The sequence below is a fragment of the Lissotriton vulgaris genome, chromosome 4_1 (assembly GCF_964263255.1).
Source record: "Lissotriton vulgaris chromosome 4_1, aLisVul1.2, whole genome shotgun sequence".
Classification (NCBI taxonomy): Eukaryota; Metazoa; Chordata; class Amphibia; order Caudata; family Salamandridae; genus Lissotriton; species Lissotriton vulgaris.
The window spans coordinates 683,656,441-683,684,318 of record NC_141691.1 but is presented as its reverse complement, the minus strand read 5'-3'; the positions used below and the strand labels follow the sequence as shown (position 1 = coordinate 683,684,318).

The window sequence follows — 27,878 nt, the reverse complement described above, 5'->3', positions numbered from 1 at the left end:
TGCTCCATGGTTCAACCAGACCCTCAGGCTTGAAAAACAAAGCTGTAGACGTCAAGAACGTAAATGGCGACTACATTACGACCCTGCGGAGTGACTATGCTATAAGCAAAAATTGTCCAAATATAAACACATGCTCATCCTTGAAAAAAGTAGATTTTACTCTAGTCAAATATAGTCAGCACATGACTCGACTAAACGCCTCTAAAAGGTGGTCACACATCTATCGGGACAAGACAAACCTGCCTCTGTAGACACTACTCAAGAGATGTGTAATTACTTGGCAACATACTTCCAAGGAAAAGTCTGCGCTATCTACTCTCAATTCAAGCGACAAATTGTCAATGATCCCTTTCTACCCTCACCTAAAGAATCGAAATGTAATCCGGAAATAGTGACCTCCACCAATGACACCATAGTTAATCCGACTTTTCAGAAGTTCAGCCAAGTATCCCCTGAACTGGTATCCCACCTTCTCACGACCATCAATTCTGGCTCACCGGACAATCTTTGCCCTCCATCTATACTCAAGTTATCACCTGAAATTATTGGATACAAGCTTACCGACATCGTTAACGTAATGTTCGAATCAGGTGTATTTCCCTCGATTTGGAAAAAGACTATAATAAAACCTCTAATTAAAAAAAGCACTCTTGATCCCTCTAAAGTCACCAGCTATCAACCCATAGCCTGTCTCCCACTTGCAGCTAAAATTGTGGAAAAAATTATGAACATGCAAGTCACAGACAATATAGATCAAAACAACTGTCTGGATGACTCGCAATTTGGATTCAGGAGAGGACATGGGACAGAAACCGCACTAATTAAAGCCTCCGACGAAATCAGGATGATTTTGGATGGCGGGGGGCTGCAGTTCTCATCCTATTAGACCTTTCTGCAGTCTTCGACACGGTTGATCACGTTACTCTGATCGACCGTGTCGCGGCAACAGGAATCTCTCAAACTGCTATAATCCTTCTCTCCTCTTTTCTAGACAATCGTGAACAGTCAGTATCCTTTGGCAAATTTAATTCGGCACCTTTCGTCCTACCTTGCGGTGTTCCCCAGGGATCCTTGCTAAGCCCAACACTATTTAACATCTATGTGGCAGACTTGGCGAGGATCATTAAATCACTTCATCTCTCTTTAACATCTTACGCAGATGATACCCAGCTGGTACTGACTGTTAATAACAATGGACAGAAGGTGGCCCTTAATTTTCAACTCGGAATGCGTGCAATAGGTGCGTGGATGACTGAGAATTGCCTCAAATTAAATTCAGAGAAAACGGAGATGATAATCTTCGGCAAACTCGCTCCGGTCTGGTCTCCTACGTGGTGGCCAGCAAACCTCGGACCCACCCCCACCCCGGTTACCAAAGTCAGAAATCTGGGGGTAATCTTTGATAATAAGTTGTCATTCATGTATCATGCAAATGCAGTTGTCTCCTCATCGTTCTTTACTATAAGAATGATAAAGAAACTTCTTCCCTATCTCCCTATTAATAAGATTAAAACTCTAGTCAGCACTCTGGTTTTGTCCCGCATCGATTACTGCAATGGACTTCTTGTTAACGCCCAACAAGGAACAATGAATAAGCTGCAGTTGGTGCAGAATGCGGCAGCCAGACTGGAGACAGGGACACCCAAGTTCAGACCTATCTCGCAAGTCATCAGACAGCTTCACTGTTTGCCAGTAAGACTCAGAACAAAGTTCAAAGCCCTATGTATTGCTTTCAAAGCAATCCACGCTTCTGGACCCGTTTTTCTGAGACGCTCTTTCCGCCCCTACCAGCCAACACGCGTTTTGCGCTCCTCAACAGCTCTTCTCATAGAGGTCGCAAAAACTATGAAGGTCTCATGGGGTGACAGATCTTTTGTCATCTCAACGGCCAAACTTTGGAACAGCCTACCGTACCAACTTAAGACCAGCATATCTTTAATAAACTTTCGCAAACAGTTAAAGACATGGCTTTTCAATCAATAAACTCTACTCTGCAGTCTAGCTCTATTCACAAGCGCCGAGACACCCACGGGTATTTGTGCGCTCAATAAATCTCCCAAATAAATAAACGAAACAATTACCAATCATAACATCTTTCTATTAATATCTTTTAGATGTACAGCTTCACGATGGATTATGTAACAAGCACGATGGCAATAGCACAAGGTGAGCAAAGAAGTTTATTTCTGAAACAACGACAAGTTATCTGTAAAAGGAGAGAATGTGTAGTATGCAGCAGGCACGCAAAACACACATTGGGCTAACAGGGCTTCAGCTACGATGACATAGCTTCCTCGGCCCACACACTGTCGCACCAGAGTACGTCACAGGTCTTTTAAAGACATTTTGCTTCTCAATGAGGCTTTGATGTCCTCCCCCCGCTTTCAGCCCCTGCAGCTCCACTCTTCTTTTTGCTTGTACTTAAGCCCCCCCGATATTTTTCACTGTGGATGCGCCTCTGGTTTCAGGTACCCCCCCTGTCGTGTGTGTCTCTCCTATGTTTTAATGTCCTTTTTTCTCTTTCTCTTTCTTACTCTATCACATCGTTTTGCTTTCTTTTTTAAAGTTTTGGATGCTGCTATCTCCACTCTGCTGTATAGAACCTTATCTGAATTGAAGTGGTTAACTCTCTTGATTACAGTGAAGGCTTCTTCGACACGTAGAGCACCCTCTTTCAATCACGTCAATGGCACTAGGTGACAAAGAATTTAGTTTCCGAAACAACAACAAATTATTTGTGAAAGGAGAGAGTGGGTAGTGTGCAGCAGCTTGACTGTGTAGAAATATATAATTACCTCCAAGCAGTGACAACAGATAGGTTACAACAGTCTGAGAAACAGATCTACAAGCTTATTGCGCCACTTTTGTGTCCCTTTTAACATGAGAAAACTGGCGCAAGGAGCTGGTAAATCTGCGTCTCACTTTTCAAGACAAAATCTCAACTCCAGACTCTGCGAGACAGTTTTAATGTTTTATTCTCTTTCTTTATCTCTCTCACTCTCTGTGACATCATGTCTCTTTCTCTTTTAAAGTTATAGACACTGCTGTCTACTTTGACGTGTAGAAGCACAGTTAAATTCAAGTTGTGAACCCCGGTGGCTGCAGTGTTTATACAAGGTAAGCACAGCAGCCTAGATATACAATCCCTCCATTGCAATGCATTAGAAATAAGTTGGCGTATTTACAATCCTGTTGTGCCACTTTTGTGTCAGTAACGCAGTAGGCACTTCCATACAGACACCACTTGAATGCGGGACTAGAACAGAAGTGAAATGTACTAGCACACTGCACACGTAAAATACTAGTGTTACCTTTATTTGTGAAAGGAGAGTGGGTAGTGTGCAGCAGCTTGACTGTGTAGAAATGTATAATTACCTCCGAGCAGTGACAACAGATAGGTTACAACAATCTGAGAAACAGATCTACAAGCTAATTGCGCCACTTTTGTGCCACTTTTAACATAGGAAAAGTGGAGCAAGGAGCTGGTAAATCTGCCTGACTATTCAACAAAAAAATGCCAACTCCAGACTCTGCGAGAATAAAACGGACTTCTAGTTTTTCTTTCCCTTTTCCACCGCATACAAGTACCATACAGGTAAAACACGATTTTTTTATTTTAAAAACTTTTGGGCCTAAAGATCCATGTACGACCCCCTGAGCAAGCCTAGAGGGTCAGGATGTTTCTACCCTGCCCCCTTTCCTTATTTCTCAACTTTGTTTTCTTGTGACTCGGTTCTAGCGACGAACAAGATGGCTGCCAACACTTCCTGGTTTGGAGTGTTGACAGACAGTTGACAGCCAATCAGCATGCAGCTCGTGCTTGTAATTGTACAGATTTCCGTATGCGTGCTGTACTTCGTCTGTAGATATCGCTATGATTTTACTTTAAATTTTCTCAGAAACTACTGAATAGAATAACACTAGTTAACAAAAAGCACAATCTGCGAACCAAACTCTACCTCTCTGCCAAATTTAGTGTAATTCCGTTCAGCCGTTCGGGCTGTAGCCCTGGCTAAAGGTCCCTATGGAAAATTGCATGGGGAAATCACATTTTGGGATCCCCCTTTTTCTCCGCCCCCACTTGACAATTCACCCCCAAACTTTCAGAGAAGGAGTGGAGCGGAGCAGGCCATTTTCATGGAGAAATTTGCGAAGATTCGTCCACCGGCATCAAAGTTATTCCAAATAGAATGTTGTGGATTCCCTATGGAAACAAGGTCCTAATCCTATATCTATGTATATATATATATATATATATATATCTATATATATATATATATATATCACAGCAACACAGACGGACCACAAGGAACCAGGCAGGAAGGTATTTTATTTCCCTGCTCTGCTGCGACGTGTTTCGAGCACAGCTGTGCTCTTGCTCACACAAAAAGTTTTTAGCAGCAAATGTGGTATTTAAATTCTTACAAACTGCCCGCCCACCATTCACATGATCATGTGATGTGTTTTCAGCATAGACATAAACGACATACTGGTGCAATTAGCCTCTTGTTTTTTACGATGTAGTGAAACATATTATTATTGTTTGTCATACATTGATTTAACTAAATGACTACAGACTCTTATACTCGGCTTTAATGCCTTATTGCTGCAACCCCAAATTCAATTCGGATAACATTGTGCAAAATTCTGCTATAAATAAACACAATATATAAACACTTTTTACGATATGTACATATTAGCTAATTGCAAAATAATTTTTTCTCATACAAATAATTTATATTTTAAAACCATAAATATACAAATTTCTAAAATTCATATAAATGCAGATCTTATATAGCTTTCTCACTCTTCATGTGAGTCTGTACATATTTACAAAAAAGGGGTTGAATATAACAAAGTAACTCTCCCTTGGAGTTGCATTATATTTTTAAATACCACGAGTCATTATTTCTGCATAAATGCAATACACTACAATTTATAAACATATTAAAAGGCTGCTTAAAGTGCTTGTGAATTATAAAGTGCTTAAAGTGAGGTACAGTACTAAATTCCTTAAAAAATACCCGAAAATATTTTATATATGGTAAAAATCATTTGGCGGTAAAAGGAGCATCATTAATTTATTTCCATTTGATCAGACAATTATTTTATATATTGATTGTTTTCTAGAGTTAATTTTACTGGTAATATGTTAAATCATTTCCTTTTAATATTTTAAATCTGATTGTATGCAGCCCTGGCCCTAATTTATTCTCTAAATGGAGTTCTATAAACAGTGGTGCTGATCTGCTGCGTTATTTAGCCCATTGGGATTCCTACTGTCTAACTCAATTATCATTTGAGTTTCTATTTTTCTTAATAGTTTTTCACTATCTCCCCCTCTTCGTAGTGGTTCTACTGCATTTATAACAAAGTAGGACAGACAATTCAAATTGTTATTATGTGTTGTCTTAAAATGTCTTGCCACCGGATAAGCAGCGTCAATATGTACGATTGCCCTGAGATGCTGCAATATTCTGACATGCACCTGCAGCTTCGTGCTACCCATGTAGCGAAGCCCACAGGTGCACGTCAGAACATATACAGCATACTCAGTGTGGCATCCGTAACTGCCCCTGATGGCTACACTCTTGTCTGAAAATGGGGTTTTATAATGAGTCGTATTTATACCAAATTTGCACGCTCTACATGATGAACATTTATAGAACCCTTTTATCTGCATGAACAACACCCCGTCTGTTTTAATTTCTGGGCTTGATCTAACTAATTGATTCCTCATGGATCTTGCTCGCCTAAAGGTGATAGATGGTGACTCTGGTAATCTACTCGCCAAAACACAGTCGGTCAAAACAATTGGCCAATTCTTTTTGACAATGGCTTTAATTTTTCTTTCCTGTTTGCTAACTGTGGTTATAAGCAGAGGACTTTCAGTATCCACATTGACCACTAGATCTTTCGGGGTCAACAATGAATCACGTGAATGTTCCTCAGTTTTAGCCCAGGCTCTGGAAAGGGTAGTTTTAGAATACCCTCTATCACTGAGTCTATCTATCATTTCCTTTGCCCATCTCTCATAATTTTCCTGGCTACTACAAATACGTTTCAGTCTTAGTAGTACGCCCACAGGAATGCTTTCAATTAGATGACGGGGATGACTACTGCTGGCATGCAAAATGCTATTGCCAGCAGTCTTCTTTATAAATAAAACTGTTTCTAAATTATTGTCAGTGACTGTCACACGCACATTTAAAAACTCAACAGTGGATGTACTGACGTTTGATGTAAAATGTAGGTTGCAGGAATTCACATTTAAGCTTTCTACAAACTCTTCTGCACTCCTCACATCCCCCTCCCATATTGCAAAAACGTCATCAATGAAGCGAAGCCAGTATTTCACTTTTTTTCTGTTATGTGTGCTTTCAAGGACCTGTTTCTCCCACCAGCCTACGTGTAAACACGCATAGCTGGGTGAGAAACAGGATCCCATAGCTACTCCTCGCTCCTGCTTCCAATATTCTTTATTGAACAAAAAATAATTATTATTTAGGCACCACGCAGTTAGTTCAATAATCATCTTATTGTGACTGTAATATTCCCATGGTTCAGTACCCCAAAAATAATTAATTGCACGTAGACCTGCCTCATGTTCAATGCTCGTGTACAACAATTCAATGTCCAATGTAATTAGACACCAATTGCTGTTCCACTTGATTTTCCAAAGTTTATTTAAAAAATCACCTGTATCTCTTACATAGCTTTGGAGACTTTTCACATGGTCCTGGAGGTAAAAATCTATATATTGGGACACATGTTCCGCCACACTATTAATTGCAGAAATTATAGGCCTGCCTGGCCTTGGTAAAACATTTTTATGAACTTTCAGTATTAAATATAAAATTGGAATAACCAGATGTTCCACATGTAAGGTCTTAAATTCTGTCAAAGATAACAAACCATTTCTCTTATATTCGTATAACAATTTCTTTATTTCTTCCTTCGCTTTTTTATATTCCAATCCATTTGATTTAGAATAACATTGTGTGTCCCCCAACTGCCTCATGGCTTCTTTTATATATTCACTTCTAGGCCATAAGACAATGTTGCCTCCTTTGTCTGATTTATTTATTATTATCTCCTGATTTTCAGATAACTTTTTCATAAGCTTGGCATATTGTTCCATGTTGTAATTTTTCTTTGTGTTTTGATTATGTTTTTGCACAGTTCTATTCAGTTTATTCAGGTCTTCCACAATGCACTCATGGAAAATGTCTATTGCGTCTTTGGGCATGTTGGGAACAAATACACTTTTTGGCTTAAAGGGACTTTCTCCTGCTCCCCTTTGTTTGACTTCTATTGCTCCAAGGCACTCTTGTGTACTAGGTAAATCTTACTCAAGTAAATTAACTTGATTTGATCCTGATGCTGCCAAATCATGGAGGCTTAAAAGATTTTTTTCATCCACTGCTTGTATCACTTGTAGTGGTGGGTCATTTGACTGAATATAGTGGCTTGATTGTTATTACTTCCTTCTTTGATTGTGAACAACTTTTTTAGTTTTAGTTTTCTAATAAAGCAGAAAACATTGGCTCTTGTGTTGGCATAATTAAAAGAGCTTTCTGGATAGAAATTGAGTCCCAGGGCAAGTAATTGTTCTTCAGCAGTCGTTAACGTGGTTGTAGACAGATTTGTAATTGTCAAATCTATTGTTTTATCTTTTTGAACCACCGCCTTTTCTTTGGCTGTTGTTTTTTGGTTTTTTCTTCTTGCCCTGCGTCTGGCATTCCTCCTTTTTCTTGGATAGTCTTCGTTCTTGGACGCAGTGTTTTCAGCCTGTCCTCAACTAAAAAGTCGATCTCTGCGCTCAAATTTAAAACTGGATTGCTTCCCAAGGTTGATAAATTGTTGCTCTCTGCACTTGTAACACTAGATAACGACACAGTATCCCCATCTGTATCAATATTTTGCTCTATTCCGGATGTGCTTGGCAATGCATTTGGATTTATTTTCTTATCATTAATCTTTTTAGCGTGATCTAATTTTTTAGAAAAAGTATAAATTTGTCCCAGCTCACAATCTTTTAAATCTCTTGAAAATGTATGCACTTTGCGGCTTTTGATCCTGTCTTCATGCTTTCTTAAGCGTTCACTGATGTCTTTTATAATTTTCTCAATCAATTCTTTACATTCAACATTCTGGCTTGCTGCTTCTAATTCTTCAATAATCTTTTTAATTTCATCTGTTAACACTGCCCGATCTATTGCAGCATATTTGACAAGTATTTTCATCAGATTTATCGAAGCCTCAAGGTTGCTTTCGCCCCACTAAGGCGTGATTTATATGCCTACTTGGGCAGAATATATTAAAGAAGCTAAGCTTAGATATTGTCATGTATACAGGGTTTGGGTAATGAAACTTTTTTTCAATATCTAATAAGAATTGTTTTAAGTCCCAAGTGCAAGTATGTAAATACGTTTTAATAATTGATTTATAAATATTCAGTTATTTGGCTAAAACTTCAACAATTTGCTCTATGTAATTTAATATTCACTCTTCATCAGGATTGCGATATCAATTTACACATTTGTGTTTAAAAGACTACAGGTCTGTATTCCATTTCAATGCATTAGTAGTTTTCACATGATAGGGTTTTGAACCAGGATGTTTAAAATGGTTGAACAAACTTTATTAACTTGTTGGTGAGGAAGCCTAATGTGCAGGCAAAACGCGTCTGACAAACAACCAACATATACATTAAAAGTTTGAATCAAAGACACAGCTTTTTCATCCTTACTACGTTAGGTGAAGTGGCAAAATACATATATACAGTCTTCCATCTAGTTTTCTTTATTGGAGCTGGATGTTTTGTTAGTTAATTGCAGCATGAGGGGTCGTCACGCTTTTCATGGGACACCAGTCATTTGTGGATCTCGCTTTCAGACCGGTTGTTTGGAGGAGTACGTGAGTGCTACAGGGGGAGCCCCGGGATGTGTGGCCTGGAAGAGAAATGAGGATGACTGTGGTGAGAGACGGGGGTCTCGTAGCGGGGCAGTTTTCGTGACTGCCAGCATGGGATCCTGTGTCCCTGCTACAAGAAATGCCTCGCTGGAATACTGGCACTTTCCGGTGACTGGGCACCGTTGAAGCAAACGATGTGGTGATGTGGTTCCGGTAATATCATCATTTTGTTAAGGGGTCGCCCTCAACCCCAGTTTTATGTCTGAATGAAACTACATCCATGCTGCCAGGTAATGGTGATATACTGACATTTTCCTCAGCCCCGGTTTTATTCAACAACCAGTCCGACCCAGCTAAAACAACATTAATTGATTTTTGCCTGCTAAAAGTAACTGTCTATTGTGTGGCATAATGGGACCGGTAGTCCCGAGGGGTGTGATGCACGGGCTCAAGTATTTAAATTGAGTTAAGAAACATACTCAATGTTGGACAATGTGACCCCGAGGTGAGACTATTATCATCCCATCTCTTCTGAGATAATTGCATCTTGGCAGGCAACTCTTTCAACATTGCAGCTGAGGTCAGAGGACACTATGAGCGGACATATTATCGGCTCGAGTGAGCTCTCTGGGACTAAGGTGTTTGATACTTTGGATTAACAGCTATGTTCGGTAGCATGGACTTTTAAATATCTTTTAATTATAATACTCTATATAGACTTCACAGGATTACGAGTTTGGTTGCAGACTTTATATGCATTCAGAATTCCAACTGTGGCGAAATGTAATGCACATCTTACCTTTTGCTCACTTTGTCTAACGCTGCTTGCAGCGGGGCCGCCATTGGGAGGAACGGGGGTTAGCACGCTAGTCTTCAGCGCTCCCTGACTACTTAACGCCCCCCTGTAATGCCGCCCCTTGACCTGTTCCTGAGGCTCAGCCGGGAACGTGCGCGAAAGCTCTGCCAGAAACGCCAGAAACGCTACCGATTTAATAGGCGATCTGTGCGCTTGATTCTTTTCATTGTGATCCATTTGAATTTTTAAAACTGTGAATTATTCTTACCTTTTGCTCACTTTGTCTAACGCTGCTTGCAGCGCGGCCGCCATTTTGGGAGGAACAGGGTCTAGCACGCTAGTCTTCAGCGCTCCCTGACTACTTAACTTCCCAATGTAACGCCGCCCCTTGACCTGTTCCTGAGGCTCAGCCGGGAACGTGCGCGAAAGCTCTGCCAGAAACGCTCCTGATTTAATAGACGATCTGTGCGCTTGATTCTTTTCATTGTGATCCATTTGAATTTTTAAAACTGTGAATTATTCTTACCTTTTGCTCACTTTGTCTAACGCTGCTTGCAGCGTGGCCGCCATTTTGGGAGAAACAGGGGTTAGCACGCTAGTCTTCAGCGCTTCCTTGACTCACTCCCTCTTCCCTATTTTAGTCAGATGCCTCCGAGGATGCGCAGCGGACTAGTGCAGCGGGCGCGCCTGATGTGCGCCGAAGGTGCGCCAAAGGAAAGTCCATCTGCGCCCGTCAGTGTCCCGGAGGCGTCAGGGGCAGGCCACGCCAATGGTCCCTTGGCCACTACTCCTGATTTGTATAGGTACGACTCAGACTTTTTAAAAACTGTGGGAAGAGAAATTCGCTGTCAGTGCTCTCTGACCCAAAGCAATCCAAATGTTAGTCTTCATTGTTCTGGTTGCGGCTGGACCCCCTGCACTATATTACCCAGTAAGGAGGGCCCTCTTCCATCTGACTCTCTCGTCTCTGAGACGGTCAGTGCGATCCACCATAACAATTACCCATGCATGTTACTCAACACGCGTTCACTGAGTAAACATGCCCTTGATCTTTTTGATTTGTTAACAGAGTCAAAGCCTGCATGTCTTTTTCTGACAGAGACTTGGCTAGGAGAATCCTCTAGTCCTGACATTTCCATTGCTATTCCTTAAAACTATTACATTCTTAGGAAAGATCGGTCGCTGGGCAGGGGAGGAGGAGTTGCGATTGTGGCTGATAGTCGCTATTCTTTCTCCATTGTTCCATCTGGCGATATTCACGGAGCTGAAACACTTGGTTTCCTTCTGTCTTTTTCCCCTCACCACTCCTGCGCCGGACTACTGGTATACAGACCGCCTGGTCAGGTAGGTTCTTTTTTTGAGGACCTTCACACTGCCATCTCTCCCTTCATCATTAAATATAAGCATTGCATGCTACTTGGTGATTTCAACATTCTTATGGACATGTCAGATACAGCTTACACCATAAGGCTCCTGGACGTCACAAGTCCCTTTGGTCTTACTCCTTTCTTCTCTACTGCTAAACATAATAAAGGTCACACTCTAAACCAAATTTTCTCCACGATTCCTATCATTATCTCCTCCCCTCTTCCCTTGGCTTGGACGGATCACTATTTGCTGAATTTTGATATTACGCGCGTGGCCAAAGCCGCTTCCTCTGTCTCCAGGCCCCAGTCAACAGCCACTCGCCCATATCACCTTGTTACACCTGATATGCTTGCCCATTGGTTTGCCATCCACCCATGCCCGCTAACAGGCAACTTAGCAGATGATTTAGCTCTCTTCCAGTCCTGGCTTACTCAACGTTTAGATGAGCTTGCGCCTCTGTCCATTCGCTCTAAAAAAAAATCTTGTGCATCTGTGCCATGGTTCACTCCTGCTCTGCACGATAGCAGAAGGCAATGTAAAAAGGCTGAGAGAGCCTGGCACAAATGTTATGATTCTTGTCGAAAACACTATATAGGATGTTGATTAAAACTTATCACAAAGACATTATTGTCAAGAAAAAAATACACTTTGCCAAAAGAATTTAATCAGCTGCGAATAATAATAAGGAAATCTTTTCGATAGTTAAGGAATTTACCTCTCCCACTACTCAAACATCCAAGTTCTCTCCGTCCAATCTTTGGATTAATCGATTGGCCATATTTTTTGCTGATAAAATCAAAAGTATCCAGTCTACATTCTTATCAACATCGTCCATTGGTAACTCTGACCAAAACTCTCCTGCACCTTCTTCTCCTCCGGAGAGCTGTACGCTCTCGACTTTTCCTCTACTCTCTCCCCAAGTCTCTTTCGAGCTACTATTGAAGATAAAGTCAGGCTCTCCATCAGATCCCTGCCCGGCGAAGTTTCTTGCCAAGATGGCACATATTATCAATCCCATCATCAACCCTGTACTCAATTCTTCGCTTAAGTCAGGTATTGTCCCTAGCTCATGGAAAAAAAGCCCATATTCTTCCCCTGCTAAAAAACCTAACCTGGACCCTCACGCCCACTCTAATTACAGACCCATCTCCTTACTTCCTGCATTTGCTAAGATTGTGGAAAAACATGTACACACCACCATCTCGGACTTTCTCGAAGCCCATAATATTCATCATAACACTCAATCGGGGTTTCGCTCAAACCTGAGCACAGAGACTGCTCTGCTCGAGGTAACTGAGTCCATCAAAGAAGTCCTGGATAATGGTGGGAAGGCTATGCTGGTCCTGTTGGACCTCTCTGGGGTGTTCAATACCGTCCCTCACAACCGTCTTCTTTCAAAACTCCAGGAGATTGGTTTGAGAGGGACGGTATTCAGTTGGCTTGAGTCTTTTCTATCTGGCCGCCAACAATCAATCTGGGCTCCCCCATTTAGAGCTTCCATCCCTCCTCTGGAGGTTGGAGTCCCATAGGGCTCCATTCTAAGTCCAACACTTTTTAATATATATCTGTCCCCATTGGCTGCGCTAGTTGAAGCTCATGGAGACCAGATTATTTCTTATGCCAATGATACGCAGCTTCTATTTACCTGCAATAAGAACTCTGACTTTTCCGGCGACAATATCATGAGCTGCCTCTCTGCTGTTTTCTCTTGTTTCAACTGAATCAGCTTAGATGCAATTCAGACAAATCAGAGGTCCTCTTTTTTGGCTGCCCTCCCAATGCCAAATGGAAATCATGGTGGTCTTCTGATATGTATCCCCCATCATCGACTACTTCACTGGCAAAAAATATGGGTGTCAAAATTGATAATGGTCTTATCTTCAAACCCCATATCCTCACTGTTGTAGGCCACTGCTATGGCCTTCTAAAAACTCTCAAGAAATGTCTTCCTTTTCTTTCAGTTGCCCATAGGAGGATTATTGTTCAAGCTTTGATTGGCTCCTGACTGGACTATGCCAATATACTCCACCTGGGTTTGCCGGAGTATTTACTTACCCGTCTGCAATCAGTTCAAAACTTGGCCGCAAGAGCTATTTTTGACCTTAGCAGAAGGTCTCACTCCTCCGCCCTGCTGAACTCTCTTCACTGGCTCCCAGTGCGTGAACGCATCCACTTTAAGACACTTATCACAGCGTTTAAATCTCTCCACAGCATCAGGGCCTCCTACTTAAGGAAAAGGATGCGCTTCTACCACCCTGCCCGATCTCTGCGCTCTGCCTCTCAGGCACTTGCTATTGTCCCAGCAGTCAACCGAGCTCGTATTGGAGGGCGCTCGTATAGACTCTTGGCGCCCCAACTGTGGAATAAATTGCCACTATCTCTTAGAAAGCTGAACAATCTCCTCTCCTTTAGGAAGGAGCTTAAGACGTTGTTGTTTGTGCAGTAATCTTGTGCTCTCTCTCTGTTCAGCCACTGCAGGTCTCTTTTAGCGCCGGGACACTCTGCCCGAGTAGCCGAGCGCTCTACAAGACTATTTTTAACATAACATAAGAAATGCATTACTTACTTGTAACTGCAGTTATCCAGTATTGGTATCTTTCATAGATTCACATGCTTGAATCATTCCCCGTCGTCGGGGTGGGAGTCCCCGGTACATAAAAAGAGTAATGTTATAAAGACATATACATAGTAATAGGCCAGAGGCCTTTCATTAGTAACATATCCAAGTCGTTTTGTAAAAAGGACCAAACTTTGGTCAAGAGCCAATCAGATATCACCACCCTCTAGAACCTTCCTGGAAGGAGCCCTAGTCCCTCAGACTTTCGTAAGCACAGTGCTAAGTAGTACCTACTGAGAGAACCAAGGTGAGCCCTTCCAGGGGAGGTGGGTGGGTTGCATGTGAATCTATGAAAGATACCAATACTGGATAACTGCAGTTACAGGTAAGTAACGCATTTCTTATCCAGTATTATGGGTATCTTTCATAGATTCACATGCCTGAATCAGAGTAGCAAGCAATCACCAGCACATTTTGTATGGTACAACATGTAAAGTCACTTGATATTAGAATACCAATTGTGAAAAATATCAAGTACCAAAATACCATATAAAAGAGAAATGTGCAAGTAGACAGTAGGAAGGTGGGATGAAAGAGAGAAGGCTCACCTCTAGTGAAATAGATGACGGAGCACAGCTTGTCCTACTGCTGCATCTGTTATAGGTTCAGAATCCAAGCAGTAGTGCCTGGTGAATGTATGTGGTGTCTTCCATGTCGCCGCTCTGCATATGTCGATAATGGGCACTCCTGCAAAGAGCGCCATTGAAGTGGAGACAGCTCTAGTTGAATGAGCTCGAACTTTAGAATGGAGAGGATGACCTGCCTGTTGATGGCAGAAAGTAATGGCTGCAGAGATCCAACGAGAAATGCTCTGCTTAGTCAATGGAAGTCCCTTTCTGGGCCTGCTGAAGGCAACAAAAAGCTGGTTGGATTTCCGAAACTGTTCTGTTCATTGGATGTCGAATTTCATACAACGTTTGAGATCTAAAGAGTGGAGAGACCTCTCTGCTGCGGAAAGTGGATTTGGGAAGAAAGTCCGCAAGACGATAGGTTCATTCAGGTGAAAATTAGACGGAACCTTTGGGATGAATTTAGGGTTAGTCCGTAAAATACCTCTGTCCTGTTTGAACTGCAGGAAAGGATCCTGAATAGAGAAGGCTTGCAGCTCACTTACATGCCTTGCCGATGTGAGCGCTAGTAAGAGAGCGGTTTTCCAAGACAGGTATTTGATGTCGGCCCTGTGTATTGGCTCAAAGGGATGTTTCATCAGTTGAGCAAGCACAATGTTTAGCTGCCAGGTGGGTGGTAAAGCTCTCACCGGAGGGAATGTCCTGAACAGGCCTTTTAGAAATTGCTTAACCAGTCTATTGGACCAGAGGGAAGTACCAGATGACGAACGCCTGAAGTGAGAAATGGCCGCCAGGTGGATTTTAATAGAAGCATGGGCCAATCCTGAATGCGCCAACTGGAGCAGGTAAGGTAGAATTTTTTCAGGTGTTGATGAAAAGGGGTGTATCTTGTTTGCTTTACACCATACACAGAACCTTTTCCACTTTAGAGAATACGTCTTGTGGGTACTGTCGGCCCGAGCCTGGGCTAAGACTGCCCTGCATTCTTGAGGAATGTCTAGGTTCTGAAACTCTCTGAACTCAGAAGCCAAGCCGACAATCTGAGAGATGCTGGATCCGGATGCTGGACTTGCCCCTGGTTCATTGTGAGGAGAGTCGGGCAAGGCTTGAATAGAATCGGCGGTTCCAGCGACAGGAGATGAAGCTCTGTGAATCAGTGCTGGCGCGGCCACGCTGGGGCTATCAAGATCAGGGTGCAATGCTCTGCCTTCAGTTTCCGGAGGACCCTGGGAATTAGGGGAAATGGAGGAAATGCGTATGCAAAGACGTTGCATCATCCGATCGAAAATGCATTCCCTATCGATCCCTTCTGGGGATGCTAGCTTGCGTAATGTTGGCATTTTGCATTGTGCTGTGTCGCAAACAGATCCAGGGGTGAATACAAAGCTGAGAAGTTGTTGATTCAGCTCCCACTCGTGGCACACCGAGCGTTGCCTGCTCAGAGAGTCCTGCAAAAACCACAGTTGATGGACAGAATGCAGAACAATGTCATGCATTCACCCCAGTACAGAGATCTGGGCCTAAATCCATCGTTTTTTTGCACTCTACACCACCCCAGTTCAGACATTGCCATATGCAAATCAGTCTGATCCTGTGCCTCATGGGAACAGTCCAGCCTGAACTGCCAAGCCCTGCCTTCCCTGGACCGGAAACAAGGTTCCGAGGAACGGTTTCTGGCATTCCAGCCGTCTTCAGCCCGGCTTGCTTGAATCCAGTGGTGTGGAGACCATGGGACTCACATCTGAGCATACCCATCCCACTCGGGGTGACGAATGCAAAAACCACAGTTGATGGACAGAATACAGAACAATGTCATACATTCACCCCAGTACAGAGATCTGGGCCTAAATCCATTGTTTTTTGCACTCCACACCACCCCAGTTCAGACATGGCCATATGCAAATCAGTCTTACCCTGTGCCTCATGGGAACAGTCCAGCATACCCATCCCACTCGGGGTGAAAAATGCAAAAACCACAGTTGATGGGCAGAATGCAGAACAATGTCATAAATCCCATCAGTGGTGTGGAGTGCATGTGGACCATGTCATGAGTGATGTAATATGTGAGGTCATCAGCATTGCATTGCAGGCGCGCAAGTTATAGTGAGTCCAACTAACTATAACGTGGGAATTTCAATGGTTTTATGTCAGTCAAATTTCCAGCTAACTATAACTGGTGTCAAACCTATGGTTTTTTCAGTGAATTTAATAGGTTTTTAAAATGCTAATTCCTAATTATAACTGGTGTGAAACCTATGTTTTTTTCTGTGAATTTCAAAGGTTTTTTAAATGCTAATTCTTAACTGTAACTGGTGTGAAACCTATGTTTTTTTCAGTTAATGTAATAGGTTTTTTAAATGCTAATTCCTATCTATAACTGGTGTGAAACCGATGTTTTTTTCAGTAAATTGCAAAGGTTTTTAAATGCTAATTACTAACTATAACTGGTGTGAAACCTATGGTTTTTTCAGTGAATATATATCTATATATATATATATCTATATCTATATATATATATATATATATATATATATATATATATATATATATATATATATATATATATATAGATATAGATATATATATATATATACCTCAAAGCGATTCCAGCTCCCTATGCACTCTCAGCCGGTGCAGCCTATACGTGTGGAATTTAAATAAACAAAGACACATGCAGCACTCCAGGAAATCATTTTCAGCAGATTTATTCACGCCACTAACACCGTGTTTCGACACAAGGTATTGATCACTGTTGGGTAAGTCCTACCTTGATTACCATTTAAATTTATACTGATATCCCATATTGCCCATAATGAGTCATTCTGGGAATTGTAGTTCAAGAACAACCTATATACAAATCATACAAACTTTGTTCCATAAATCAATTGTCTAGCAAATTCAATGGTGAGTTCATAAAATAACAAATGTGATGTTACACTGAATGGCGGTTCTTAGGGTTATAACTGTTCATGAGGCTGAGTGCCACATTGATGCATCCTAATATACCACACTGGTGCTGAGTAAATACCATAGTTCGATATCTATCAATTTATGTTATTGTTGTTATTGTTGTTATATGTACTTCTAAAGCGCAACACTCATCCAACAAGGATATCACGGCGCTGAAATTGAGCAGTAAACCATGGGCAATTACCAGAGACTACTGTTTATTCTATTATAGGAAATAATGCAGTTTTTAATTTTTTCTTAAAGGTGAGGTAACAATCCGTAAGTCGGAGGTCGATAGGCAGATCATTCCAACACTTGGAAGCAAGGTGCGAAAAGGCACGTCCACCCATCCTGGATAGTTTCATTCGTGTGGTGACTGCTTTGGCTGTGACTTGTGAACGTAAGTTCCGAGCTGGTGCATAGAGCTTAATTCTATTCCGCAGAATGTAAGGACAAGTATTATGTAAAGTTTTATGAGCAATGCATAACATTTTGAAAGATGCTCTTTGCCTCATAGGCAGCCAGTGTAACGCTCTCAAGCAGTTGGTGGCCGAATCATACTTTCTCTTATTGCAGACAGCTTTAGCTGCCGCATTCTGGACCAATTGTAGTTTTGAGAATAAGTAATCCCCCATACCAACAAATAACAAATTACCATAGTCCAGCCTACTAACTAGTAGAGACTGGACTATGATCTGTCTGCATTCCAATGGAATCCAGGGAAAGACACGTTTCAGCATTTTTAGTATGGCAAATCCTTTGCCACATATTGTGGTAACATGATGTTTCATAGATAAAGTAGTGTCCATCTGGATTCCCAAGTTTCTGGCGGACAAGGTTGGGTTTGGTGAAGTGCCTAAGGTATTTGGCCACCAAGAATTGTCCCAAAGCTGTTTAGCTCCGCCGAAAAGGAGGGTTTCTGACTTGTCAGCATTTAGTTTCAAGTAGTGACCGTGCATCCAGTTGGATAGCTCTGACAAGCAGTTATGCAGTCTATTTTTGGCGTCTTCTTCACCATTTAGGGTTACCATCAGCTGAGTATCGTCAGCGTAAGAGCAGATATTGATACCCTATTTTTTGCCTATAGACGCCAATGAAGAAACATAAAAATTGAACAATGTTGGGCTCAATGTTGCTCCTTGAGGCACCCCATATTTGATCTTCCGAGGAGTGGAGGTAAAGTTTCCTAAACAGATGGACTGGGATCTATTCAATAGAAAAGACTCCAGCCAGTTCAGGGCTTTACCTTGTATTCCTTTAGCAGCTAGCATATGTATTAGCAGTTTGTGAGAAACGGTATCAAACGCCGCTAATAAATCAAGTAGTATCAGGGCGACCGTTTTGCCTTTATCAACCAACTGAGTGTCCAATAATGTTAGCCAAATCATGCCTAAGTGGCCTCTGCTCTTGACACAGTGGCTTATTATTAGGCTCAGTGCACTAAGAATTGTGAGACAATTCATACATCAGCCAAGTTACTGCCCTACGGAGAGGTGATTTTGCAGATGCACATGTTGCTTTATGGATCACCACCATGGAGTGAGTAGTTATGGGATTCAATTGTCACTGGCAGGCCCTCTGATGGTGGTGAATGTTGAGCTTGTTGAGCTTGTTACAAATGAACGTAGCGTTCTTCATTGGCGTTGAGGCCTAGTGGCTGTTTGATCCTGATCCATATGATCACCCGTGAATCAAGGCCTCTCAATTTTAATGTTCTATTTCCACCTCTTTCATGTTTGGGAACGTGGGCTATGCCACAGTATCTCATTATTATGTGACCTTCATGTGTAGCTAGATGTTTTGTCATGGCATAATTGGCATATTTGTTTTGTACTGCTCTAATGTGTTCTAATATGCTTTTCTACAGTGGGCAGATGGCACTGCCTATGTATCTCAGGCCACAGTCACATGTGATCATGTATACCACATAACATGTCTCCCACGTGATCGTGTGAATATTCGTAAACAGTTTACCCTTAAAATCCATGAGATATTTGGTGTTTTCCCAATTTCACATGCCTTTCATTTGTCACATTTAGTGAAGCCACTTGGCCACTGGATTCAAGATAGCCTGGCTGATGAGGATTATGAATCCGAAACCGGTCCCAGGCAGCTCGTTTCCGGTCCAGGGAAGACATGGCTTGGCAGTTCGGGCTGGACTGTTCCCATGAGGCACAGGGTCAGACTGATTTCTATATGGCCATGTTTGAACTGGGGTGGCTGAGTGAGCTAAAGAATGGTGATGGATTAAACCCAGATCAGTTGACTGGGGGTGAGTGTTTGATTTTCTCAAGCGCTTCGTCCATCATCCCCTTTTGTAAGCCTTTTGGTAGTCAGTTATCCAAGTTTCACTTTTTGATCTTACAAAATTGCTTCTGGTTAGTTTGTCCTTCAGAGATGGTGCTTTTCGAAATGAGATGCTTACCTTATCACTTAAAGTTCCTCCAATATCAGGCTCTTTTTTGATGATGTCCCAGTGATTGTTCATGATTTTGATGATTGAGTTGTCCTCTTTGCTGTAAGTCAATATTAGCCTTGTTTCATTATTTTCTTTCTCTCCACAACAAAGGCCCAGCGTACCTCAACAGATGACTCAGCTACTCTACCCCCACCCGCAAGCTCCACTCTGCCGACCTCGCCGCTGTCCCCCACATCCGAAGAACGACAGCCAGAGGGAGATCCGTCTCCCACCTCGCCGCCAAGACCTGGAACACCCTCTCCACCTACCTACGGCAGACCCAAGACCTACCGGCCTTCAGAAGACTTCTTAAGACCTGGCTCTTCGATCAGTAGCAGCACCCCTCCCTTCCAAAGTGCCTTGAGACCCTCACAGTTATGTAGTGTGCTTTACAAGTGTCCTGATTGATTGCAGGATTTCCTTGAATGATGTTCTTTCCTCTTTGATATCATGCTATAGCTTACATTTCTCTTCAGATTCCGTGGATTTTTTCTCAAATTCCTCTTCATCGTTTCTTCTCATCTGCAGGAATTCCCAATATCCCATGGGTTTTTCAGAGACTGGGAATGGAAGCTAGTCCCATGCAGTGGACTGTTAGTTGCCGTCGGTTTACGGTAAACTGTAGTTTTTATTTGATATTCCTCAATGTAAACGGTGAGGTCCAAAAACTGCACAACAGTAGCACTGGTTTTGCATGTGAATAATAGACCAATGTCATTCTGGTTTAAAATCGAAAAGTAGTCCAAAAATTTACCTTCTGTGCCATTCTAGATGATAAATAAATCATCTATATAGTGAAGCCATAGATGTAACTTTTGGATGTACTTTTCATTCCCTTCTTCCCTTCTCCCACCAACCCACAGTGAGATTTGCGTAGCTTGGAGAGAAGGAAACTCCCATTGCAGTCCCACAAATTTGTAGATAGAACTGTCGGTCAAACCATGATGCAGACCTTGTGTCAAAATGTGTTGGTGTTAGTAGTGTGAATAAATCTGCTGAAAATGATTTCTTGGAGTGCGGTATCCTTCTTTATAAGAGTCATCAATACACAATGACTCATACTGCAGGGAAAGTGTTGTTGGATTATTGTTTTGGGTTCCTCACCTCTGTGACTCACACCACCTTCGTAGTGGTGTTAGGGGAATTGAGAAAAATATCTTATGAAAAATCTGACACAGCCACATCGTCATCTCCTGTGATTGGTTTGTTACGGAAAGTGCAGAACCAATGGCAAAGGGATTGGGATAGAAGGTATCGTTCATACCTGCCTATCAGTAGCCTATGCCAGTGCTAATGACAAACTTGTCACTTTGCATAAATAAACGACTGGAATGTAAATGAGATCGGTTGTCAGAAAACAAGTGCATATGGACTGCTTTAATTATTTACCAAGAAAGTTTGATTGTGATATCAACTAGCATATCGTGTTTCCTGACATCTTATAACATTCATGTGCATCATTTTCAAAATCTTCTTTGGATGCTAGATGTTATTTATAAATTCATGTGCTCATGTAAAATATACTTTAGATGAATTTCATGACCCACTCTGTAAATAGTATTAGAATGTTTTGTCTCTGTGCACGACATACACCGAAAGAATGCATAGTACTTTTCCTATGTTCAGTCACAAATGACATGTTGTTGGTGCATATAAAGTGTAGTAAAGATGGCATCCTTCATGTGATCAAGACTATACAGTAGCCAAAATGCATGATGCTCGGAATCATGTTTGGAAAACAAACACAGAAAGAAGCAAGCTGTGAGTGCTGGAACCTTCCTTTATGCATGAATGTAATTTAATAGGTTAATGGAGTTGGGGGACATCTCTCTGGCCACAACACCTTCAATAGGGCGCTTACAGAGAGCCCACGAACTTAAACTTAATGATATATATATATACATATGTATATATACACAGACAGACACACACTTGCACACGCACGCACGCAAGCACACACACACGTACACTGAAAGCCCAATCACAGTTAAAAGTTGAAATATGTTTCTGGCTTAAATGCTACAAGCAACTGAAAATAGCCAGTTATGGTTAACGAAGCACATAACACATACCATAACATACTTTATAAAAGTGTTGGGATCTCACTGAAAGGTCAGTGAACAAAATGTAACTTATGTACAGGCTGATAGTTCATGAAGACTGAGCCAATGATGGTGTCTTAATATGGGGATTGACTGTTGGGCTTGGCCTGCAGTGAGGGCCTGTACCAAAATTACCGTTGTGGTATGTGGTAATCAAGGGAGAGGGAATAAGAAGCTGTGATCCATTCAGCTTCCAATGGATAATACAGAAAATCAAGGGGGCAATGGATCACTTGTCCTGTGAAATCAGGGTCTTGGTAGTGTTGAAACCATATAAAAACCCTCATAAACGTACATAGGCAACTGGCGATAAATCTTGATTCTCCACCTTGGTGTACCGTTAAAGCATCATCATTGGGATTTTAGATAGTACATATGCTGTCCTCCACCTGGAGGTAGACCAACTGATTTGCCAGTAGTGTCCAGAGTTTAAAAGAGGGCGTGAGTGTGCTCAAGTGCACTAAAATTAAAATTCCCTACATCACCGGGTGACATAGAACTTTATTCAGAAAGTCGGTGATGTGAGAAATTAAAACATAAAAGTGTTGTGTGTGTAGACCCAATTACCAGTATACAGCACTAGTAGGTCGTAGGTCAACATGTTTCAGCCTACTCATATCTTCTTGAGACTTTCATCTGTACCAAGTGTGTTTAGGTGCTCGTTGTGGCTCCTAATAAAGCAGTACCTTACCACTTATGTTTATATGGAATCAGATCTATTGTATCTGAAACTTCAGAATTTAATTTTCTGCTTTCTTCGAGATGCTGTGCAGAGGTATTAGAACCTGATTCCGTTCAAACAAGTCAGTGACTTGTTCTGTCTCCATGCGCGGCATCCCGGTACCTTCAACTAATCCACCATGCATACAACAACAGGTGTGGATGGCTTTTGACTGTGCTCAGCCAGTGCTACCAGCAGGCTCTTTAGCCACCCTGCCACGCTGTTGTAGGGTATAAAAATCATAGTTGTAGTTTTTGTTAATGTTTTAAAGGTTACCAAACCTAAATGAGCTTAATGATCTCCCCAGCCTATTTTCACTAGGGAACACAGCCCCCACATTCACTGAAAGGGCTTAGGAACTTCTTGAGCAATGCCGGGTTCCCCAAGGGTTCAAATCATAACAAATACAATTTTTGGTGGAAATATTTAAAGACACTCACAAAGAATGGAATAAGGTCAGCAGCTTTGTCTTCTTCCAGAGCTTTTCTCAAGGCCAGTCCACGGACCGCAAACTTTTCATCAGAAGGGATCGTCCTCATTTTCACACCAGCAATCAAACCAGCCCTCTCCACCGACGAGTGGGCCTGCAACAGAGTGAAACATATATTTAAATATTTTATTGTATTTATTAAATGAATGGCAAATGGTGTACAATAAAATAATAGCGATAAATATCCTCGAACATCAACGATGTGGAATTTCAGTTTTCGCATGTATGTTTAACATTATGACAAGTGTTTGTCCATGGGCTTGTAAACCGAATCTGATATGGGTGTGTCCATAAAAGTAATATAACCCGCAAACAGTGCTGCTCGCATTAATGCAACATCATGCATGCACAGAAAGTACTTCTGTTGGTTACGAAGAGTGCATTTTTTCCTTGTAATTGAGCTAACATGTATTCGTAATTGAGGGCAATATGGTTAAACACTAACCCTGGGTATAGTTTGCGTAGTAGCACTACCCGTAGCTATGCGAAGTGCACTTCACACTACGTGAGCTAGGGGTTGCTATGCGAACTGCGTAGTGCACTCTGCATACTGCTGTTTGCACTGATTGCACAGTGCCGGATGCTTGCCTGCACTGTGCAATCAGTCCAAACAGCATCTTGCACAGTGCAAGCGGTCGTTTTCTGGCGCTCAAGTAGATTTCTACTCGAGTGGCAGCTTTCTCAACGCGGACTGGTAGTTTCGCATCGCAAGCAGTTGCGAGCATACACGACCACTCGCAATGAGAAACCTGACCTCCCCGCGTTGAGAATCTCACCGGGAGGTTTATTTTCCACCCTCGCGATCCGCAACTTGATGTTGCTGATTGCGTACAAGGAAAAAGTCTTGCCGGGATGTCATTTTGGTCGCTCGCGGACGCCAACTTGCCATTGAGGACCACGAACAAGCAAAAAATTAATGCTGCACTACGCTACGCATGTTTGCACTGTGCTACGTGTAACTCGCGTAGTGCGAAGTAGCGCAAACTATGCGAGCGTAGTGAAGTGCTTCGCCCAGGGTTATTAAACACTTTTAGTGTAACCCAAAATAACTTTGTCTCACATTAGAGCAATATTTCTCATGAGTAGGCAGCATTTTCCCCATTAACAAAATACTCATTTTGCTCATAATTTAAAGTGAGTTAACTTCAATATTACAGCTAATGGGCAGAAAAATACAGCTTATGTGACATAATATGATTTGGATTTTGTATTAAGCAAAAGAGACTTTGTACACTGACCTACAGCATTCTGGACAATCATGCAAATGTATCTTGTATATTTATGGTTTTGATTTTGTTTCAAATGGTGATCGGGCACATTGATTTTGAACCAGGACAAAGATCATGTGGGGTTGAAACAAGAAGTTGAGGCTAATAAACTAGTGGAGTTCAACAGAAGTTAAGTGTGAGTCTTACTTGTGCCGAAAACTGGCCCAGTTTATGGTTCATAGATTTATAGATGCTTAAGGGATATTGGATTAACTGGACTAGAAAATATCAATTGCATAATATCTGCTATTTATTTAATGTTGCAGTTTTGTATTGCACCTACCAGGACCACAAGGCTAGCAGGTCTCTTAACATGAAGGTATGAGGTTCCACAAACATTATAAACAGAAAATGTTATACAATGTTTGAAATGGGGTGTCTGTCTACCTGGCAGTGATATGAACCCTGTCCAAAGAGGGACCACCACTCTAGTCAGGATAAGTGTAGTACGAACTAAAAGTTTACCTGTGCTCATCCTCTGGTAGATTGGCCACTCAGAGCAGTCAGCCTAAACTAAAGAGGCAATGTGTAACATATTTGTGCACAAGCACACACACTCACAGTATCACAGTGAAAAAAAACTCCACAAAAGTACTCCACACGAGTTTAGAACAGATAGCCAATCATTATCTAGGTAAAACAAGACCAAAATTACAAAACGTATACAAGTCAAGATATTAATTTTGCAGGATTCGAACAAGATGCAGTGTTTAGAAATCACTAGCTCCAAGTGGGGCTATCTGGTCGTGGTTCACCTGGCCAAATCCGAAAGTTCCGTTGGAACGTAGTGGAGTGCAGGCAGGATACAGAAGTCATGCAAACCCACTGACAGTACCTTGAATGTGTCAGAAATCCTAGACTATGTGGTGCGCAGAGGCGGTGAGGTATTGCAGGTGCAAGTGATGCATCGGTTCCTGGAGGGGTGCTAGGTCATTGAGTCTTTGGCGCTCATGGTTGATGCGGTGCAGCAAGAAGATGATGCATTAGTTGTTGGTGCTAGGGTTCCTGCAGGCATCTCGGCTTCAAGGATGCTTCGATGTCAAGACCGCAGTGTGTTGTTTCCGCAGCGTTGACGTCGAACTGCTGGCTTAAGTGGATACATAGGTACCAAACTGACGCTTTGGAGTCAATGCTTGTGGTCTTTGGTAGAAACATAAAAGCTCACCTCCAAGGGCCCAGGACTGGATTTGTCACCACTTAGCTGCTGAGGAGCCCAGGTGCTGGTAGCAGGATGCAGGTGAAGTTGTTGTTGTCAGTAAGACTTCAGCAACAGGAGGCAAGACCAAACAAGCCTTTGGAGAACCTTTAGGTGTAGGTTGTAGAGAGTAAAGTCCAGTCCTCTCACTCCCAGGCAAGAAGCAGCAGTGGAAGGCCAACACAGCAAAGCAAGCAAGCAGCAAAGTGGCATTTCCTCCTGGCAGCTCACCAGCTCTTCTTCCTGACAGAATGTCTTCGGTCCAGAAGTGTTCTGAGCATATGGTGTCAGAGGTCCAATACTTATACCCATTTCAGCCTTTGAAGTAGGAAGACTTTAAAGAAAGGTCTTTGAGGTGGACAAGACCCTGCCCTTCCTGGCTCCAGACAGACTGCAAGGGGTATGCAGCTCTTTGTGTGGGGACAGGCATAGCACTATTCAGGTTCAAGCGTCAGCTCATCCCATGAGGACCCATCAGCCTGGTGAGGAGCCATCAGGATATGCCGAGCACACCTCAGCTCCCTTTGTGTGTGGCTGTCTAGAGCAAATTCACAAATATAAGCTACCATCCTTACCCAGACATGTATTCTAGGGACAGGCAGAGGCACAGAATGTTTAAAGTAAGAAAATGACAACTTTCTAAAAGTGGAATTCTAAGGCCTGCATTCTAAAAACTAACTTCACTAGAAAATGTGTTTTTAAATTGTGAGTTCAGATACACCAAACTCCAAATTTCTATCTTCTCCCAATTGGAAGTTACACTTGTAAAGTGTTACAAGGCAGCTCTAATGCTAATATATGGGAGAGATAGGCCTTGCTGAAGTGAAACACGAATTTAGCAGTTTTTCACTACCAGGAAATGTAAACCTCAAAAGCACATATCCCACTTTTTAAAGACACAACACCCTGTCCATGGGGCTACCAAGGGCCTACCTTAGGGGTGCTTACTCGTAATAAAATAAATTGAAGGTTTTGGCTTGGCAAGTAGGTGAAGTTGCCACATCGACATGGCAGTTGATAGGTGCATGCACAGGCTCTGCAGGGGCAGGCTTGAGACAGGTTTGAAGGACTATTCATGTAGTTGGCACAATCAGTGCTGCAGACCCACTAGTAGGATTTCATCTACAGGCCTTGGGCACATGTAGTGCATGGTACAATGGACTTATTAGTAAATCAAATATGCCAGTCATGAATAAACCAAATGCCATTACATTTTTGCTACAGAGCACATATATTGATTAGTTGAGGTATAGTGCCCAGAGTCCTAAAACCAGAATAAAATGAAATTCATCCCATAGTCTAAACAGGAGGTCAGAAACCAAAAGAATGGGAAACCACACCAAAAGATGGCAAGTCTAATTTACAATATCAAGCATCATAAAGGTATACAGTAGCCCAAAAGTGTTCTACAATATGGGAGTGAGTGTTCATACATGAGAACGTTGGTATCTGCTAAGGTAGCTTACATTCTTATGAAATATATGAATATATGAAACAGATTCACCATTTTAACTTTATTTATTTATTTATTTATTTATTTATTTATTTTGAAGCTTATAAAGCCCGCGGCTACCCCCAACTGGGGTGTCCCGGTGCTGCAGACAGGCGATACCGGAGGGATTAAGTGGAAGCTAGAGTTTGGAAAAGAGCCAGGTCTTAAGTTTCCTCCGAAACAAGGATTCGGTAGGGAGTGATTTGAGCTCCAGCGGGAGGCTATTCCAAAGTTTGGATGTGGCCACCGCAAAGGCATGACCCCCCGTTCGTGCAAGACAGAATCGAGGGGAATATATCAAGCGAAGGTGGTTTGAGCTCAGGTCGCGTAGTGATTGCGTGACCTTAAGTCTGGGCCTCAGGCATACCGGGCCTCGTCCATTGAGAGCCTTAAAGGCAATGACTAGAGAGTTGAATTGTATACGTTGACTCACTGGCAGCCAATGCAGTGTGGCCAGGAATGGTGTAATAGAGTGGCCATATGGGATATTACAGATCAGCCTGGCCACGGCATTCTGCACTATCTGTAAGCGCTTGTTGAGATAGTCCGGGGCTCCCACATACAGACTGTTTGCATAGTCCAAGTGGGACGAGATCAAGGCGTGGACCACCGTCCTTCGTGAGTCAAGGGTGAGAAAGGGAACAATCTTCTTAATCATGCGGAGTTTTCCGAAGCAAGATCCCGAGACCTTATTGATTTGTGTTTTATTTGGCAACATAATAGGTCCTAATTACAAAAATATACCGAAAAGTATGGGTGGAGATGTACTCTTCTGTCTGAGAGTATATTTCTGTTTATTCCCTACTTACTAACATCCTGATTACTATCTGAGGAAAGCTGAGAGGCGGAAATGAGCCTTCTGTACACATGTATGTTTTTAATTTTTTTCTTTCTCTATGAGGAAACATTCTTACCCATGAGAAAACCCTTTCTGTAC

General features: G+C 42.1%; 1 protein-coding gene and 1 long non-coding RNA gene across 3 annotated transcripts in view; one reads left to right on the top strand and one right to left on the bottom strand.

Moving 5' to 3' along the window:
* LOC147722441 (uncharacterized) overlaps nucleotides 1-24,380 on the top strand; it is a 52,654-nt gene extending 28,274 nt beyond the window's left edge. Inside the window, exons 3-5 of the long non-coding RNA XR_015309875.1 lie at nucleotides 2,115-2,166; nucleotides 3,033-3,117; nucleotides 19,785-24,380. This is a non-coding gene — a long non-coding RNA (uncharacterized LOC147722441). The remainder of the gene's footprint in view (nucleotides 1-2,114; nucleotides 2,167-3,032; nucleotides 3,118-19,784) is intronic.
* LOC147722440 (aromatic-L-amino-acid decarboxylase-like) overlaps nucleotides 1-27,878 on the bottom strand; it is a 592,216-nt gene that overhangs the window by 206,942 nt on the left and 357,396 nt on the right. For both annotated transcript variants that reach the window (XM_086964962.1, XM_086964963.1), the window contains exon 6: nucleotides 22,937-23,080. In XM_086964962.1, coding sequence (XP_086821088.1) covers nucleotides 22,937-23,080 — 144 coding nt within the window. The remainder of the gene's footprint in view (nucleotides 1-22,936; nucleotides 23,081-27,878) is intronic.